Raw genomic sequence first — 21560 nt, 5'->3', positions numbered from 1 at the left:
ATAAGCGTGTGATATGCGTGCAGAGTAATAGTTAAGCGATCTTTTAGCGAGCAGGGACTGTTCGCTAGCATGCACTCGCTTATTAAGCGAGCGCCCTGCTAGTCGCATGCTGGTTACTAGCAAGCGGCACGCTTAAATTTCGGTAGGGGTTCTGAGATATCTCGCCTTCTCAGATTGGTCGATTGATCACTTACTGAGCCTTAAAAGCTTCAGTTTTCCGATCACGATTCTTGTTGAAATTTTCAACAAATTTCGATTCTTACGCTCTAGTCAGCAGGTGATGTTGTTCTCCTGACACTAGGCCGAGGGCCCATGATACTTAGTATTCCTGAGTATACAGGGCATTCCTCTCGAGGACATTTTTGAGGGCCGCCTTTTGGCGCTCAACTAACTCCTTCACTTCTTTCTACTTGAAGGACATTCCGTCCAGCGAGGCGAGATTTGCTGCTTCGGCGCTTAAAGCAGCTGCGGCTTTTTCCCCCTCTCCCTAAATTTCGTTGTTTTTGTTTTGTTAAATTTTCTTAGGCTTACAATTGAAAACATGCCTCCCTACGGTTTGAGTCCGTGCTGGTCTAGCAAATCAAGTAGATGTATGGAGTTATTGAAGTAAATTATGAAAATACTTACCTGATTTTCTTATTTACGAGATAACTCATACATCTACTTGATACCCTCCCACCGACCCTCCGCCTTGCGTAGCAACATGTTTCAACGTATGGGCTTGCGAAAGGTGAGGAAGATGGACGCTAATTGCGCGGTGATCATGGGTAGTAAGCCTGAACGGGAGAGGGCGCGCTCGCGCTTTTTAAATTCTTGGGAGTTCTATTCGGGTATGGCAGTCCAGAGGGCTGAACTAGCAAATCAAGTAGATGTATGAGTTATCTCGTAAATAAGAAAATCAGGTAAGTATTTTCATAATATGGCTTTTCATTTTTAACCAATGATCCTGTCTATTCAGTGTAGCATCAGTAAATTACCATTTTTTTGTTTACTTTTGATGTAGGATCAAAATTTGGATGTCTATTTTTTTCATGAAGAGGGTTGATTTATAAATCGTTGTTTTGTCATTCTCATTCTGCTGTTAAAATTTCAACTTCTATTACTCAATTTTTACCTCCAGCTTCTTGCTCTCAAGATGATTATTCTCCTATTGCTTCTTCCGCAGAACCCATACTATGCTCAATCTTTTCTTATTTATATTTTTGTTTATTGATCAAACTTTGCCTTCCTGATGATGTTCATGTAGTAATCAGTGATTTAAGAATTTATTCTTTCAGATTTCAGAATAAGTACTGCAAACATGGCTTTATATGAAAAAATATGATATGTAAATATAACAACAATGTATTAAGCATCTCAAATCTATGAATTTATTGGATGGTGAATTAGAAGTCGCCGAGGCGTATTTTTATTTCATTTCGCTAGTTGAATAACTCTTTATGCAAGTTTCATAATGACTTTTTTGTAGATAAGTGTACAGTTATTTTATTGACAAAGACTATAATGATTCAAGCTGATTTGAAGACTTGAATGTTTTATGTGTACAGATGTTTTGATTTGTTTTAATGTGTATTTTGTGACTTCTTGTTTTCATTCTGAATTCATGTAAACATCCATGTTATTTTTATTCTTTTATCTTTATTTTGATCAGACTTTAGTAAGAATTGAACCACTTCAATAAGTGGACTCAAAATGCTTTGTGCCATCAAGCAAATAATTATAAATTATCATATAAAAAGTGGTCTTTTCCCCATTTTAGATGTCATCGTCATTTGTGATTCATAGAGCTATCAATCACCTTTGATGATACAAGTACATGTAAGTCACACACCTGAATCATGGCCGTGCACATAAATATTTTTGGATAAAAGTTGAAAGCGAGGGAGCGAAGCACATGAGCTTGTCATTCGGGCGCTTTTGCATTTTGTAAAGGGACATTAAAGGATTCCGTGAATACTTTTGGTGAATTTGCCCCTCCCCCACTGCGTACAGCCATGATTGTTCTGCACCACTCACGACCACGTGTATGCTATTGATAACAATATATCATGTAATGTGTGAACAATATAACTGGTGTTGTTTCACAAATAGTTCCGAGTGATTTAGAGTCATGCTTAAACGTGACACGATCATGTTATTTAACAGGTAATCTGATTAATGGAGGCACGGTAGTGTGCTTGATCTGACCAATGCAGCAGCACTCTACACCACTCATAAATCTTTGTGTAACACCCCCTTGAATTCTATTAAGAATGCATGTAATAATAAAGCGTCACTATTTGCATAGTGATGTATTATTCGTCACCATGACAATGCACATTGCGACGCATCAGACATCGTAATCAACAGGAATTGTCAGCTTTCACTGTTGGTGATACCATCTGAATAACTTGTTGTTGATTGCCCCTTGCAATCAATCGCAAGTAGGGATGATGTATGAATAACATTACACTGATCACCACTGGTGATTGATGGCGCTGTTTATCATATTTCCGATCGAACCTGCTCTTGATGCCGTAGACTTTGGCTTGCATTCCATGTTGCTGCTCTGCATGCATACTGCAAGCTAGTGACTATATTGTGACTAGCTGATGACTCACCTAAAGAGAAATGCCAGTAGTTGCAGTAAACACTGATTTCATGAGAAAGTCTGTAAAAACAGGCTTGATTGTCAGAATATCATCGAGGATCCAGATCTGGTACAGTTACATAAACTGAACTTTGTGAAATCTTGAAATCAATGCTGAAAAACGTTCACACTGAAGATCACCAACACAGATAGACACGCGTGGGACAGTGAATTATTATTGCTGGAATAAAGACCCGACGGAAGTGACCGAATCCGTGCTTATTTCTCAGCAATTACACAATTTTTCCCAGTATCCTTTGGCACATATTTTTTATTCATACAAACAGACACTTAGGTAGTCATTATATTAGATTCTGTAAAAAGTCATTTTGAGATTGTTACCAAAACTGGAATTTATCTTTATGCGATCACAAGCTAGTGAGCAGTCATTTCTAGCTAAAAGATTGCTAGATTATCTCACTGCATGGCTATCACTGGCTTGGTAAGCTATTGACTAGCTTGCTGAGCAAGCCGCTAGCTTGATATTACTGTGAGGGTGGCATCTTATTAGGAGAAAGAGATGCATGTGGGGGTCTTGGGACTTTTTAATTATTGTTCTGAACACTAGTCCACCATTACAAACTTAGTAGTGTTGACAGTAGTTAAGTTGCAGGACTGTATACACTTTAGCATTGCACTCTCTATGAGTTAATCATAATTCAACATTCTAGACACATTTGAATTTCCAAGCTTTGAGGACGAAAACTCGGTTACTTGACTAATTCTTGTGAGTGCATCTTATTAATTTTTTGGTGAATTCCTTGAAACTTGTGTGCGCTGTAATTACAGCCGCCAAGCTAAAGCCGGATAATAATACCCAAGTCCTTTGGAAGCGCATAGAGACATTATATTCATAATGTGATATGCGCTATGCAAGAACTGTTTATTATCCATTTCACAACAAATTATAGAATTGTCCCTTCCACTAATTGTCACAAATTTGCATAGTCTTGACAACCTCATATTTCAAATGGTCAGAACCACTCGTTTTTTGTCCAATTTCTTTTAATCTTTCAGCACGTTTTTCCTTATTCTTCCCCCTTTTACACCAAGGTAGGTTTTCCCTTTTTTATGAGAACGCTGAATTACATTATACATACCTTCATGCTTGTGATTATGTACATTGGTTGGTATATAGTTTATCCATGATTTAATCTCTCCATTTGTAGTGTACTTACAAATGCTTTATCGCAATGAGGGTCATCAATTTTGTGCCTACCATAAAGAAAACGAAATCTTATGAATGAAATATAAATGAATATAAATATATATATATATATATACATATAAAACTTTTATTTGAAAAGAAATAGACCTATGACATTTCTTATACTACGAGGTGTGCTGCACTTAATTGTGATGCATTATGTATTTGAGAGAAAGTTAAGAATGTAATACTATGATGAAATGTTCATTGATGAATTTATAATATTGATAATAAAGTGCATTTACACGTGCAATCTTTGTGTATTATATGTACATTGTACTTAGAGCAGGATGACTATTACTAGTTTATTACATGTATGTATTTCATTTGTATGTTTTATGTTTATAATGAATTATGTACAAAGTTTTGAAGTCTCATTGCTACATGTACAGGACTGTAGAATTGACAATATATATATTTACACGATAAAATTAATCATGGTAGTAGTAGTCATGTGTTTTTTACTACCAATCATTTGGTTATATTTCGCTTTTACCATTAGGAGGCTGACACTTGAGTTGATGTATGTTTCATTTGAGAAATTATAAGGATAGATACAATATTGCAAAATCTTCCTCATATAAAGAATAAATGTTATGGGTATATGATCAAAAGAAGTGATTAAAATCATAGTACAGGTACATTTTGTTTCAAACATTTGATTTAAGAAAATGATAAAACTGTTTTAATCTTCGTTTCACAATTTGATTTGGGGACGATTGTGTTCTTTGCAATGTGCATTACATGTACATGTATGTGACATATTTGTATCAAGTCTTGAAAGATCAATTATAATTATTTTAACATTTTAATGTGATGGTAATAAGTTAATATGTAATTCATAACTGTAATAAAGGGGAAGTTCACTCTGATGTTAAGCTGATTTTCATACCAGCAGAAAAAAAGAGAAGTATATTAACGAAGATTCAACAAAAGAATGTTGCGATGTCACATGCGAGCAGCAAAACTTTCTTGTAAATTTAAACCAACTTTGCACACTCAATATTTCATACAAGACCCTTCATAGTGATTTTTTTTTTTACTTAATTAGAAAATCAGAATTTTAAATTAATGCAAGTAGACAAAAGCTCTTGTGACTCTGTAATTCTTTAATGGCTTTTATCCAATATAAGGTCAAGTCCACCTCAGAAAAATGTTGATTTGAATCAATAGAGAAAAATCAGACAAGCACAATGCTGAAGATTTCATCAAAATTGGATGTAAAATAAGAAAGTTATGACATTTCAAAGTTTCGCTTATATTTAACAAAATAGTTACATGAACGAGCCAGTTACATCCAAATGAGAGAGTTGATGATGTCACTCACTCACTATTTCTTTTGTTTTATATTGTTTGAATTATACAATATTTCAATTTTTACGAATTTGATGATTAGGACCTCCTTGCCTGAAGCACAAAATGTTAGAATAATGGAATTCCATGTCTTCAGGGAGGAATGAAACTTCATTTCATATGACAATGACGAGAAAATCAAAATATTTAATATTTCAAACAATAAAAAACAAAAGAAATAGTGAGTGAGTGACATCATCGACTCTCTCATTTGGATGTAACTGGCTCGTTCATATTACTGTTTTGTTAAAAATAAGCGAAACTTCAAAATGTCATTAACATTCTCATTTTACATCCGATTTTGATGAAATTTTTAGTGTTATGCTTGAATTTTTCTCTTTTTATTCAAATCAAGTTTTTGTTGGGGTGGACTTGTCCTTTAATGTGTAACTATAATTTGTTTTGCTTTTATTAAAACCATCTTGATGTTGCATTGAACTTCCCCTTTAAAATGTGACGTCTATAAAATGTTATGCCATTCGTAACTATATCAACGACTTTATAACATTCCGTTCTCAGTCCATTCCAATATTTATTGCATGCATTCTGTTCTGTATATGACAATTTGTATGAATATTAGATTATGAACAAGGTCTCTTTCTCTGTATATATTGTTTTTATCATACATCGATGCATGAAGTTGAACTATATCTACTTCACGGTCAGGATTAGTATTTATTAATAGAAAAGTAAGAATGACAAATATTTAATTGATTGACGCTGCACTGCTATTGTATCAAATAAACAAGGCATGGTCTTTCTTTAAATCTTGCTCTTGAATAATTGTTACTTTTTGTGTTGCTTAAAAAAGTATACCAAATGCAATTAGAATTTACTTTTACAACATACATGTACCTTGCCCGAAGGATAAACAAGATGACATTTTCCTTGATTTTCACTCTTTTTCATAAATGAACAGTTTGGGCAATTCTCTTTCATCAGTTTTCCACACAAAAAAAGCTTTGAAAGATAATATAAATGCAATTGTTTTTATGTCGTTACCGCTTTTTTTGCCAAAATTTACGAATGTCAAGATTCAGAATAAAAAATGATGATACTCAATACTTATCTGGTATTATCATCTAAGGACCTCTGTGCAATTCTGGATGTTATTTATAAAATGAAAAGGCATGCCAAGGAATTAGTTCCTGTCAAATTCAATATCGAATGTAAGTAATTTAGAAAAGAAGGGAATACATAACACAAAAAATATTACAAAACATTGATGCTTTATTCAGATATTAAAATCAAAGTGGAAAATAATCAAAGTTGATTCATATCCATACCATATCATTCTGCTCAATGTATCTATATTTACCATATATTTAAATATAACATTTTCACTGGTCAAATGAACCATTGACTAATATGATAACATAAATACAGGGAAATAGTAAAATATATGACTAGCTAATTCAGCATGTATCAGACATACATGTAGGAACACTTGACAATCTTAATGGCCAGATTTCACAAAGATGGTTTTGAATTCTTGGTTTATCCAGATTCTTTTGCATCGAAAATGCTTTATCCAGCACGCTATTGAGAACACATCTAGTAACGAATGCATATTTTTGACATGGAGCTGTTCAATTAACAGGAGTATTCTTAAGGTAAATGTGATAACGAGTCCACTTTTACTTGTTATCTTTTTTAGTAACAAGTCTCAATTTATCTCCATGTGACAAAAGCGTGCATTCATTACTGGCCACCTTTTCAAAGCATAATTGAAAATAAAATCTGCATAACGATCTGTTGGTTTGAAACCACATTTTCAAAACAATCTTTGTGAATTCAGCAGATGCGTGAAGTTTCCATTCTCTATCATGACATTTGCTCTGGCAACAATTGCTCCCATGGAAAACCCGCACATTAAGCCAAACATAAAACCTAACCTCCAAAACTAAATAAACCCTAATCCTTATCTTCACATTATTCTGAAACAAAAACTCTATAATTGCAATCCTAACTCTAACCCTGTGCACTCTGATATACTATGACCAGACCAAAATGGCGCAAGAGAAAATGTGTCACCGATTTGACATGCATTTTGAGAGGGATCTGAAATATGGTGACAATCTCTATAGCATCAGAACTGAGAAGTATTTATCTAATTGCTCTTATAGTTGAAAGCTATCTCAAACACAGAAATATTTTTATCAAAGCTATTTGACACAGATCTTGCTTAATAAGAGATACAGCTGTAGACATAATGCAGCGGCAAATATGCAACATATCATGACCAGGCTGAAAAAAACCTTGTACCTCAAAATAAAATTTAAAAATTGAGGGCAGCTTAGAAAAGGCTGTATTTTAAAAATATAAGCAATGGTGGCAATCTCATATTGTCTGAAAACACTCTCCTAATACCTGTGAAGAACTCTTTAGAGGCAAAAGGAGGTCGCTATCCATGATATAACTCTAAAATCTAGCTTATCCTGACCTATCAAAATATTTAAATCTTGAGATATGAGGTTTCATCAGCATGATATGCAGATTCCAAGGCAATGGCTTCAACCTATAAAATGGCACCACAATGATGTCGATGCATAAAGGGCATTAAGTTGAACTGAGTTATGGGCTTTACCGTTTAACATTCTGTTAGCATTGCTGATTGTTTGGTACTAAAATCTGAAAATGGCTAGACACAGTTACATCTGTCAACCTAAGAACAATGGCTGTATCACAATCAAGTTCAGTCTTAACTGGCCCAAACCACTAATGGTTTCCAATTCAACCTCATTAAACTTAACTTCCATTTGTGGTAAGGATCATTAAATACCAAATGTTTGTATCTACATAATTGAAACAAAAATCATGCAAATGTTTTCTCAGTCAAAAATTGGTAATTGGTGAGTTATAAGCAAGGCAAGCTGGTCATTCTGTCAGGCTAACAGGTCTTGGTCCAAGCAGTAAATTACACATTATGTGCCCACATGTGCTTATTTGTGTAGGTCGTTTTCAGCATACTCTGGTTTCAGTCCACATTTCTTCATTTTAGAGCAATTGGTCTAGATAAACTACATACATGTACCAGAAATTTCATGCTAAAAATTGAGATATAGAAAGTAAATGAATGTATGCAATGTATATACTAATAACTTAATGACAAGTACTGCTTTACATGGTGCATATTCATAAAAGCAAGCTAAAATATTTTCCCTTTTTTGCTGAAAAGTTTTTACTTTCATTATGATATCATGGCAGTTGTTAAATTAATTGACCAAGTATTTAATTAACATATAATATTTGTTAATGCCATAAAACAGGGGGAGCACTTTTTACAAGTACAAAATCAAAACAAGATTATTTTCCAAAATCAAAATTTTTAATCCATTCTCATCGATTGAACTTCTCCCTACAAGCTCATTTGAAAATGAAATTAAAATCAGATATCATATTTTGATTCAAATTAATGGCTAATATGTACAAACAAATCAAAAATAATTTCCATCATTCTCCTGGCCAGATGCATACTTTACAAAGGAGTAGTCACAAAATTATCCAACAAAAATAATACATATTTTCAAATTCTTGTCCTTTGTATATTTTGACAGGACATACTTACAAAAAGACCAAATTTCTGAATTTTGCCTCATGATTTTATAATAATGATGAACCATCCTATGGCAGTTAACAAATCACAATTTAAAGGGTACAATGTAGATATAATATAGCCTTGACCTATGCAATATACGATAAATAAGTTGTTAATCATTTTCTGTATATTGCCCTAATAAAGTAACAACATGTACAAACAGATCATCAAATTAAATCCTATATTCTAATTATACAATGTGGATAAGGATCCTCATTAAACTGATTAGCGGAATCTATCGCATGACCCGCCATTCTCTTTAGCCTACCGGAAAATTCACTGTATTGTCTAGTTTCATTGACCAGTTATGGTATTGAAATGACGATGTTTTTTATTAAATAACAAGGATCTACTTCATTATCTAATAAAACAAAATCATAATACACGTAAATTCGTTCAAGTATTATAATAATTACTCACACTTCTTACCTCTGAAGCAGTTCAAACACCATCCCATGTGCTAAAACTGTCCCAAATAGACCTTGGTGTTAATGATAATGGCCTCCATGATGTACATGTAAACTACTAACACCTCTCTAATTTTGAACAAGTTTTATATCCTTCCATACCATTTGCATCAGTGTAAATACCAGTATACATCATATAAGTTTGTGCTATATCAATCAGGCCAAATTTTCCTGTAATTTTCTAGATCTCAGTGAATTCAATTGATTTGATTGGAAGTATCACGGTGAAGCAGTTCAAACTCTTGCCTTGTAATCAGAGGGCAGTGTGTTCGAATCCCACCGCGGCCTACTGATCTTTGGCAAGGCGTCAATACACACTTTGCGACTCTCCACCCAGGTGTTAAATGGGTACCCAGTAGGATGCGAAAGCCTATGTAGTATGCCTAGCATACTTTGACCTCTTGTTGGAATGCTCCCCAGGGTATGGGGAATGTGCATACATTGTGTGCAGGCATACAAGGATCCAATGACCAGGGCAATAATAATTACAATTTATAACAGCACTTAGAAAAAGAGTATTAATGCACTATATAAATGTAACCATTTATTATTTATTTTTAATATCAACTATCTTGGAGGATAATAAACCTTCTACACAGTTCTCAAATAAATATCAAAAGACTGCTGCTTTCAGAGGATATACCCCTAGAATATAAATACAGGTGACTTAGAGGGGCTGTTACGGGGTGATACTGATGTACTAAAGTAAAATATAATAATGATACTCACCTTTTTATTAGAGAGAATTCAAAACACATCATTATCAAATCCTGTATGGAATGAAAAAATCTAGGCCTGACAATACTAAATAATCAATGACATCGGTGTGTACAACCAATACAGAATAAGACACTTATGGTACAACTTACATTTCAACTGCAGTTAATATCATTACACATACCAACCCTCTCATAACCCCACATCTAGCAGAAAAAGAAGGACCTTGTACCTCAAACGAAGAGCTTTGGTATTAATAGACAATGTGTTTCAATACTCATTTGGAACTTTACAGGACAAAAATGCAGATAAATATATTAAGACAATTGACTCGACTTGATTTCATCGAAGGGCAGCCAAAAATTTCATACTTTGTCATCCAGAAGTTTAATATCTTAGCTGGGGTGTTAAATAGTTGTTTCCCCATTAAAAGAAGTTTTGAGGACAGCTCAGCAAGTGTTATGTTTCAGAAATATGACATTGATGGCAACCTCATAGGTACATATTCTGAAGTCAAGTTCAATTTTAAACTCTGGTCTATAGTTGTGGCAGGATTTAATCTGATTTTTAACTATAGCATAAGTATGGATTCAACTGTGGTGTACGTATCAATTTATGACATAAATAGCAACCTCTTTTGTCTAGCAAGAGGTTGCTATTTATGTCATAAATTGATACGTACACCACAGTTGAATCCATACTTATGCTATAGTTGAAAATCAGATTAAATCCTGCTTTTTTTATTAACAAGGCTGGTAAGCAATGATCAAAGGCTTGAAAATGCACGGATTTATGAAGAAAGTAGCTTATACTGTATCATTCAGAGGAAAAAATCAACAAAACCAGAATAGAGGCCAAAGGGACAATTACATATTGCTGGTTTTGATAGCGGTTCACAAAAGATTGCCCCGAAAGTTGGAGAAAAATCAGAACCCTTTATATCATAGTATGTTGAATTCACTTTCAGTGTGTTACATTTCGCAATTATGTTTGAAATGTGCTTGCCTAGTATAGCAATATGTGCTTTGTCGTAACTCATTGAAAATTAATTGACCACAACCTTTAATAAATAGCTTTGAACAGCCATTTAAACTGGTGATGTGTGATTGCCTCCAACAGGCCTGAAGTTGATAACATGGAGACATGAGGTCTCCATAAAACTGACAAGAAAACATCACTGTTATTAACAAGTAGATAAGTCCATAGAAATTGTTAATAAAAGATTAGTTAAATAGGAAAACAGGAGAAATTATATCCACATATTTTGTGGTTAAGACACAGGGTGAACAGACTTATAAATGATGCTTATTTACAAATTATCAAGCAATATTCTGTTATGTTTGTTTGAGGTTTTCAGTTAGTTGAAACAATCGAAGGGCCAATCAGATATGAAGATGTGAGCATCAAATGAAAGAAGAACACAATATATATTCATATGATATGACTAACTTTTACATTCCTGCATGTAATAAGCATAAGAAAATAGTTCTTAATTTAATTTTAGCATGGGACTTGAAATTATACAAAAAGGAGAGATATTGTTCCATGAAACTTTGGCTTCATAAAGGTGGCAGTTTGCCATTCTTCTGAACGGACAGCAGTGTCTCCTCTTCGTCTTCATTCTCTTCTAACTTCATGAGCTGCCGATAGTTGTAGTCATCGCTGTCACTGCTACTTATCCAGTCCTTACCGCTGCACGCGCAGTAGCCGTGATCGGCAGCTTGGAGAGAACCAAAGATGATGCAGAATAAGAGAAAGAAAGCAAGACACAGAACGGTGATGCATCCACCTAAGACTAGCCAAGAGCTCGTCTTGAACATTGGAGAGGAGCTGGCTGAGGGGGTCAAACAGAACCCACCGTCTTTCTCCAGGTATTCCGGGCAATGGACACACTGACCGTTATCGGCTCCATAGCACGTCAGACAGGCATTATGGCAGGCTTGGCATTCGTGGACGACAACATCACTAGTGGTGTTGGACACCATGTACTGGCCTTCTTCACAGTGTGTAGGTCCTTCGTGAGTCTCGACGGGATGTGGCTGCGTACCATACAGGAGCAGGGTCCAGTCATGTAGGATTCCTGTTAAAAGACATAAAGTTCCGGTCATGAGATTCAGTTGTAGAAGAAACGGTCTGAAAATGATTGGAAAACTTTATTATGATACACCTACATGTACATGTAAGAAATAGTGTGACTTTACCCAAGTCCAATCTTTTGGAACCATGGGAGAGTGTTTGGGGAACATAAAAACGTGTTTCACATAATCTGGTGATTTCTTTGAAACTGGAAATTGTAAAACAACAGAGGTTGTGGATCAAGTAAGGTTGACTTACCTGATTGATCATTGACACCATGATTCTTGATCTCCAAGGTCCATTCTCCTTGAGGGTTCTCTCCCCACGAATGAGTGGTCATGAACTCCCACCCTTTAAATCCTTTCCTGTTCCTATCATGGGGCCTACGAGGTAGCAGTGTGGACCTGGTGCCAGCCGGTGAGATCAACGCTATGGTTAGATCACCTCGGGTCGGGAAGTCCAAGGTGATCCGAGACACCACATGTTCCAGAAAGCGAACATGGGTATCTGGAGTCTCCTGACAGCCTGTGGTCTGGGCATGGACTACCAATGCAGAACGTCCTGTGATTCTCCTAGCAAGGTAAACAAACAAATAAACAGGGTGATTAAAAATAGAAAGATGTAAGACCCCATTAAGAATCACTTCCCTGAAGCCATTTCCACTGAACTGATTCACCAAACCCAATAGTATTCACAGTCAGAAAGGTCAATGGGATAGATTGATTTTGTTGCTGTGGGAACATTCTCAGCGTTCGGCTGAGGGGGTCAAACGTTCATGTGTAATTCTGAAGCAAAGATATTCCTCTCCTCTATATGGATTTCCTGTGCAACACACTTTATGGAGTGCTACAGTTCAATTAAAGTCAATCAGTAAAAAAAAAAAGCCATCTTGAAAATTGCATTGAAAGGTGGTTTTGTGAGCTACTCTAAAAGATCCCTTAAATTCGCTTCCAAGATCTCTTGGAGCATTCACCAGTTCAGGGAAGTGGCTGTGTACAAGGTCTTTATTCCACCAATACCAATGGGTCATCACCGGTATCTATTGGTGTTACGGCCAATTAAGTACTGGAATACAGCACCAGCTTCCATCAACACCCCACCCCCTCCAGCTGGTTGGTGCTGTTCTGGGGTTTTCTAATCGGCGCTCCCATTTGCACCAGTAATCTATTACAGAAGATAAAAGTGATGGACAAACTATCACATTTGAGCCGAGAGTCAAGTCATTTTTTCCTCTTTGATGAACTATATACATATAATAATTTACATCAGTTCAAAGAGTTCATGGGGGGGACACTTGGTGCCAAGGTACTCACTGTCCATTTCCATTCATGGAGCTGACGGTACATAGGCGTTGGTCAGGAACTTCGGTCCAATTCTTAGCTAACATCACCATGGCACCCGCATCCATTAGGCCGTACCCATAATCATGGCTCACTTGAGAGAGAGAGAAAAAAAATAATAAGACAATGAGAAAAAAAAGAGAGAAGAATCAACATCTCTAGATAATTAAACACTGAAGTTTCCGCGAAGGATTAGCCTTTGGACAAGGCTTGATGAACATATTTGTGTTAATCACCATTACACCACAAGAAACAAACATGGATGATGAAGAGTTCATTTTCACAAGCTGTCTGTGAGCCGTTTGTATAACTATGCTGGGACATCAACTTTCAGCAATACTTGTTATCAATAACCAAAAGTTCTTAGATGTAGCGCATAGCGTGACTTTGCCATTCACTTTGTGCACTGAACTAGAAATTCTACTTCTTGTTCAATGCTGTGTGACCAAACAACTTCTGGGTCCCGTCTTACAAAGACTTGCAATTGATTTGATCAATCGCAACTATGGAAAGCCAGCAACGTCAACATCTAAAATACATATAAATCATCTTTATTTTGTAGTCAAATAGAGAAGTTACAATAAACCCAGGTCCTCTGCCAGTGATTATGGGACAAATTCTTTTAAAAATATTTTCTAAAAATGACTTATATTCATACATTTGCTGTTTTCTTGACAATTCAGTGTGCTTCTCTTTGTTTTCACGAGACATTAGAGGAAATTTCCAAAAGAAAAAAATGATGACATAGATGGATTTCCATATACTTGAGATTGATCGATCAATCGTAACTCTTTGTAGGACAAGGCCCTGGGCCCTGTTGTATAAAGAGTTACGATTGATCCGATCAATCGCAACTATGGACGGCCAGCAACGTCAACATCTATTATGCATGTTTGTTCAAAATATTTTCTAGCTGTGATGTATATTCATGCATTCATTGTTTTCTTGAAAATTCACTGCGCATCTCTTTGCATAAAAAAGACATTGTGCAAATTTTTCGTAGAAAAAATTATGACACTAATGGATTTCCATAGTTACGATTGATCGGATCAGTCGTAACTCTTTGTACAACAGGGCCCTGGTCTACTTTCACCACACTAGCACTAGACTAGGCACATCCGATTCTCATCTTGTTCTCAATTTCTTCTTACATTTCAAGTAGGAATACCATAAAACCTGCTGCTTGTCTTTGCCCTCTTAATGTACATGTATACTAAAGATCCAGGTGGGCGTTTCATGAAGCTGTTCGTAAGATAAGAACGACTGGTGATCCTTTCTTTTGGTAAATGGTATACACCATAGGCGATGGTTTAGCGCGTAAGAAAGGATCACCAGTCGTTCTTAAAGTCGCTCTTAACTTACGAACAGCTTTATGAAACGGCCCCCTGGGGGGCTACAAAAGAGAAGTGGTACCTTACAAAGTACCTATGGCTTACTGTCTTCAATCTAGCATGATCATTTTCATTCATGAAAAAGGTGTTTTCTATGGCAGAAAATACAACATAAAGTGTGATTTCATACTTCATTCTGAAAAGTGGCATCCCTGCTTTAAAGAAGTGTCTTGAAATCAAAATCACATAGCATGACCCTTTTACTATATGAAAAATATTTTTCTATCCATGGCAGAAAAAAATTGAAAAAATTTGAATTCAGACTTGAATATCAAAAGTGGATCCCTGCTTTAAAGAAGAACTGCCTCCAAACTTACCCATCCGACCCACTCCATTCTCACTCCAGTCAGTTGTGTGTATATTATCAGGTCTTGCTGTCATGACTATGATATGCTGAAGGTCACGCCAGTTTAACTGAGGGCTGGAAATGTGTTAAAAAAATGTTAAATCAGTATTCCATTCCGAAGCTCACAAGAAAAATAGAAAGTATAAGAGATTTTGGATAAGTGTCATAGTGCCAAGAAGTGATAAAAATAAAAAAAGTGCCAAGAAGTGGTAAACAAGTGGAATGCCTCTGGCCGTCTCACCTGCATCACGCGGTTCAATATAGCAGCAGTGCTGACTTTGAATACTACTCTAACTCGCACAAGATGTTCAGTGATACATGGTTACTCTTATGTCCACTTTTTATGAACTAGACCAATAAACCTACAGAGATATGATGGTTATTCAACAAAAAACCCCAACATGGCCAAAGTTCATTGACCTTACATGACCTTTGACCTTAATCATGTGACCTGAAACTTGAACAGGATGTTCAGTGATACTTGATTACTCTTATGTACAAGTTTCATGAATCAGATCCATAAACTTTCAAAGTTATGATGGTAATTCAACAGATACACCCAATTCGGCCAAAGTTCATTGACCTTTGACCTTGGTCATGTGACCTGAAACGCGCACAGGATGTTCAGTGATACTTGATTACTCTAATGTCCAAGTTTAATTAACTAGACCAATAAACTTTCAAAGTTATGATGGTAATTCAACAGATACCCCCGATTCGGCCAAAGTTCATTGACCCTAAATGACCTTTGACCTTAATCATGAGACCTGAAACTCGCACAAAATTTTCAGTGATGCTTGATTACTATTATGTCCAAGTTTCATGAATCAGATCCATAAACTTTCAAAGTTATGATGGGAATTCAACAGATATCCCCAATTCGGCCAAAGTTCATTGACCCTAAATGACCTTTGACCTTGGTCATGTGACGTGAAACTCATGAAGGATGTTCAGTGATACTTGTTTAACCTTATGTCCAAGTTTCATGAACTAGGTCCATATATTTTCTAAGTTATGATGACATTTCAAAAACTTAACCTCAGGTTAAGATTTTGATGTTGAATCCTCCAACATGGTCTAAGTTCATTGACCCTAAATGACCTTTGACCTTGGTCATGTGACATGAAATTCTGTTAGGATGTTCAGTAATACTTGATTAACATTATGGCCAAGTTTTATTAACTAGGTCCATATACTTTCTAAGTTATGACGTCATTTCAAAAACTTAACCTCAGGTTAAGATTTGATGTTGACGCCGCCGCCGCCGTCGGAAAAGCGGCGCCTATAGTCTCACTTTGCTTCGCAGGTGAGACAAAAAACTTTACAAAAGATATGTTTCTGCACACATTGCTCTTAAATATAATGTCAATTCAGATTTTCAGCTGAAAACTTGAAGCCTCATGATTTCTTCATAACCAGTGATATCTACAAAATGTTACAATATGACATGAATAGTGGCTGATCCAGGATTTCTTAATAGAGGGGGGGGGGGCAGAACGAGCAAATTTTCAAATAGAGGGAGGTCAGATAACAATCTCCTTGGATTCAATTATACTAATATGTATGTTCAAATGATGATTCTCAAATCATAGCGGGGGAGAGCATTTCCTAGGCCCCCACAGAATGGGGCACTGATACAAATCAGGAATTTTGATATCAAAATATAGTTCAAATTTTCTCATTTTTCAAAGTATTGGAAATATAAACACAAACCAATTATAAATTTAAGATTGCCCAAATAGATATCCCCCCTTTCCTGGTTAGAAGCTATTTTGTCAACTTGAGCAAATCGTAACAAACAAGGAGTACAATGAGGCAGGGGGGGTTGTTAAAATAATCTGTAAAGTAACATAAGACTTCACACAAGACTGTTACGATAATCTTGTACTAAAAAATAAGATAATTTCACTGGCATTTTTAAAGAAAGTGGGACCGAATTTCCAATAACCCAAATCAATTTTTTTAATCAAACTTTTTATCATAAAGACTAATGACTGTCTGAGATTGTATTATTATCATCATATCTTACTTTGCTTCAAGAGCTAAGGCACATATACCAGCAGCAAGAGGAGCTGAGGCAGAGGTTCCACTGTGACTGTCTGTACACTTCTTCCTCAAATCTGTTGTCATCTGTATTGAGTGTAATGAGTGCATACAAAAATATTAGGGCATAAAAAATATACATAAGTAATTAACAACATAATGGTACCGGGTACTAAATATTTTTGGTTTCAAATAAACTGAATATCTGTATTCAATTCTTTCAAAGAATAAATAAAGAGCATACAACAGAAAAGAAATGTTTACAAAACTGAGCAAAATTTACTCAGAATTACAAAAACTATGAATAAATGCCAAACAATTGTACCGAGTAATGAGCAAATGAAGATCAGAAAAATTACTGAAAAAAGGGTGTGTGTGTTTCCACACATTGTTACTGTCTCAGCTACATGTACACCAGGAAAAGCATGTTGTAATGGAATGAATTTAATTTCAAGCAAACCTATTATCTTTTTCATTAAACTTTGTTGTTATAAATAAGCATTCTGGAAACAAAATTGAGCTGAACTGAATTGATCTGAATTTATTACCAAATAATATAAAAATACATTGACATAAGGTAAATTGTCATGTATATCGGCACTTCATTGGTAGGACTCCACAGAAATAGCAAGTAAACTGCTAGTGGGACATGGAGCCCTATCCCACAGCATACATAATCATAATAATCATAATAGCAGTGGCGTACCTAGGATATTTCACAGGGGGGGGGGGGCAAATTCGTCCACCAAAAAATTTGACAAGCAAAAAAAAAAAAAAAGGTCTTCAACCACAAATATAGGATTTCGTACCAGAAAAAAAATTGACAAGCAAAAAAAAAAAACCTTGCATGGGTTGTGACTCGTCAGGGGGCAGCCCCCCCCCCCCCCCCCGTAGGTACGCTTGTGATTAATAGCATAAAAATTACTTTTAAAAAGTAAGCTTACAAGATATGCTCTGCAGAGAATAACATTTATCTAGTGTAAATCAAATGAAAGTGTATGAATAGGTATAGCACAATAGGGTACAAGCAAGAATTGCAAGAAATAGATTTCTATACCAGAACTTGCACTGAACATTATTATATTGGGGCAAGATTATACATTAACATGTACTTACCACCTGTTTTTCATTGCCACTGCCACTGCTGTAGGTAGTAGCAAGTGTAGAGGCACAGCTTTCTGAATACCATGGAACATTTCCTCTCTCACTAGCACTGCTCACTGAGATGGTGAAGATTGAATTGGTATACCCATCACAACCGCAGCTATCGTCAGAGCGCCCTCCATTTCCTGAGGCCCACACAAAGATAGAACCAAGACCGTTCCGTCCCTGAAGAAAAAACACAATTTCAGTGATAATCAAGGATTTTTGATTGGAGACTATTGCAAACACATCAAAACATCATAGAATCTACTCATCAGTGTTAATTAAAACATTCACAAGAGCTTTGTAGTGTAAAAAAAATATGTTGTTAGCATAACCCAGACAGATTCAAGTCTTCAAACAGTCAAAATTTATGCCTCCACAAATGTCTGATCAGAATAGATTTACTACCATCTACAATGATTAAATCATGACTTTTGTGATCTTGATTAGATCATTGTCACCCTAGTTTGCAATTGCATACATGAGCAATATATGAAGTTGATCCCCCAAACATAAACTTAGTAATGGCGAAACGTTAGATTTAAATGAATGTACATGTACATGAAAAGTGGACTCATTAATTTAAAACAGTGGACTTATGGATAAAGGAAGCATACTCAACCATGGCAATAGGCGTTAATTTGGCCTACTGTTACAAAAGCATGCATCAGCATTAAACATTTTTTTCAGTATAAATGGTAAATTAAGCATAATTTATACAGGAAATCTGCATAAACCATGGATTCAACCGATGCGTTTTCAAAACCACCTTTGTGAATTCGGGCCATTAAAACGAAAGCAATTGTAGGAGAAGTATTTTTGTGTCACTGCTTTTCTTTTTTCCTTTGAACAGTGTTTACATCAACGTGTATACACACGTTTTATAGCAGTGAACAGTTATCATGGGTTTCATTTATGATTTATTTATATTCATAGAATTTTGCTATATAAATTAGCATGTTTCACGATATTCTAAAAAATAAATATCTGCTGGTAACAAGGAAAAATATTAACCTTATTTCTTGGGCGATTTCCCCCACAAATGCTCAAAAGAGCCCTGGAAAAAACTAAAAAACAAGTCTTGGAAAATGACCATTCATTGCACTATTAAAGTTATCCAACGTTGCAGAATTAGGCAGTAAATTATATGTAAGCAGTAATTAGGGGGATAAGTATCCCCAAAACATAAAGAAAATATTTGTTTAGCCTTGCTGCTACGTACATGTACTAAACATTTCACTCATGCAAATTGTATATTTTCATCACAAACAGATGAATTAGTCGAGGAGTTCTCTGATGTTTATATTTGCAATTTTACTTTTTAGGATAAACTTAAGTAAAAATTTAGAAGTCAAATTGAATGGAAAAATTTGAATATTTTTCATTTCATTTGTACATTTTGAACCTCAAATCTTGCAAATTTACTGTTCAATTACATATTTATATAATATTGACTGGCCTTGAGGGGAACATCAAATATATTGCCAGCAAATGAATCATACTGGCCCGAGTCTTTAGACGAGGGCAATATGGGTCATTTAAGGGCAATATATTTGATGTTCCCCGAAAGAAGAGCCAGTCAATATTTTTATTATCATCCAAATCAGATATCTGGAGCAAAAATTATGATAATGGGGATATTTCTTTTAAAAATACAGTTCTATTGTGTCATGTTAATATCGGTCTAGGCTCTGCACTTAACCATTATAACGTACTTGCAAGCGCTCGGATTCAGCGTTGTCTTTATTATGACGTATATTGTTGGTGGGCGGATCCTTATGAAGCGTATCTCTTTATACGCATCGCCATCCACAAATGCCCGGATGTGAGACCAGGGAAAATACAAAGGTATATTTTGCGTCGTCTCTGCATGCAAAGTAAATACGCGCATTGAGACCGAGGAAAATACAAACAATATACCTACCCTTCCCGATATTGAGAAAAAAGTAGGGCAATACGGTTTTGTAAATGACCAGCTCAGATGTCTGATACGGGTGATAATTGTCAATATTTTAATACTGAGGGGTAAAATCAAAATTTAGAGTACATTTTTTAAAAAAATTTAAAAGGCTGTACAAAAAATACTTTTTTCATAATAACTATTCTAATGACAGCTTGAAATAGCAAGATGTTTTTTTTTTTGGGGGGGGGTTAATATAAAATTACCAAAAGTTGATTAGAGTTTCTAGAAATGTATTGGATAATATGCATCAATGTACTTAATATTGATAGACTGATTTTCTGATCCCTCAATCCATTTCCAAAACTAAGAAAAGTGGACATGAATCCTAACAAATTTATCTCTGTCAAATTAAATAATAAATGACACTGCTGGTAAAATCATATGTGAAACATGATCTGCATACATGTATCTATACAGATAGAATTTAACAGAAAAGTTGATGAGCATGATTTGTTTATCTTTGGGTCTTTGTCACAGATTAAATTTGAATAGAGAATTATATACACAAGCATGATTTATCTGGTGAAGAGGAAGAACATATCCATATCTATACCGAAAATTTGATGAACATTTGTTTATCTTTGGGGCTCTGTCACAGATTAAATCTGCATTGGGAATTACATGTACACAAACAGTGATTTATTTGATGAAGAGGAAGAACTTAGCCATATAATCCAGCTTTATTAAGATCAGACAGATTGAACCTCTTTATTGGATTACACGAGGAAAGGGAAACGAGGGGCAAAAAGTCACATCCTCAAAACTCTGAATTACTTTCATGCAGTGTATAACATGAATTAATCTGTTGTCTTCTTGAAGTGTTCAAACCATGTACTGGATTAACAGTAATTTGGTAATCAAGAGGTTAACCCAATGTCTACTTGATCAGTGTGGACCCTTTTAAAAGCCTATTTCCTATTCAGTAGTCACATGTCAGGGCCCTGTGAATGACTTTGACTAGGAGGTGCTGAGGGTTTGGTACAGGGGATTGTAAGAAAAAATGATATCTTTTTTTTTTCAACCTGATTTCTAGGAGGTGCTGCCTTTGGTAAATAACATGCACAGCGCCCCCTAAAAAATCTTGGGGGAGCTTCAGAACCCATTTCCCAGGGACATGCAACAGATTATTAACCAATTGCCTTCTGGAATATGGTGGTCCCTGCATGAAGCCAATGCCAAAGTCAACAGCTTTTAACAATGCCTACCGGAAGGAACATGGTACAAAGCCTGTGGGAGTAACAGAATTCTGTGCTCAATGGTTTAAAGATCAGCGAGCATTGAAAA

General features: G+C 35.5%; 1 protein-coding gene across 2 annotated transcripts in view; it reads right to left on the bottom strand.

The window, feature by feature from the left end:
* Nucleotides 1-5739: 5739 nt before the first annotated feature.
* The window catches only part of LOC121415979 (furin-like), a 51825-nt gene continuing 36004 nt past the window's right edge, over nt 5740-21560 (bottom strand). For both annotated transcript variants that reach the window (XM_041609391.1, XM_041609393.1), the window contains exons 8-13: nt 18284-18496; nt 17154-17254; nt 15096-15199; nt 13361-13481; nt 12306-12619; nt 5740-12051 (exon numbers count right to left, since the gene is read on the bottom strand). In XM_041609391.1, the coding sequence (XP_041465325.1) occupies nt 11531-12051; nt 12306-12619; nt 13361-13481; nt 15096-15199; nt 17154-17254; nt 18284-18496 (1374 nt within the window). In that variant the 3' untranslated portion in view covers nt 5740-11530. The remainder of the gene's footprint in view (nt 12052-12305; nt 12620-13360; nt 13482-15095; nt 15200-17153; nt 17255-18283; nt 18497-21560) is intronic.

Source organism: Lytechinus variegatus, chromosome 5, assembly GCF_018143015.1.
Source record: "Lytechinus variegatus isolate NC3 chromosome 5, Lvar_3.0, whole genome shotgun sequence".
Taxonomy (NCBI): Eukaryota; Metazoa; Echinodermata; class Echinoidea; order Temnopleuroida; family Toxopneustidae; genus Lytechinus; species Lytechinus variegatus.
The sequence above is the reverse complement of the archived record's forward strand: the minus strand, read 5'-3'. Positions and strand labels throughout refer to the sequence as shown.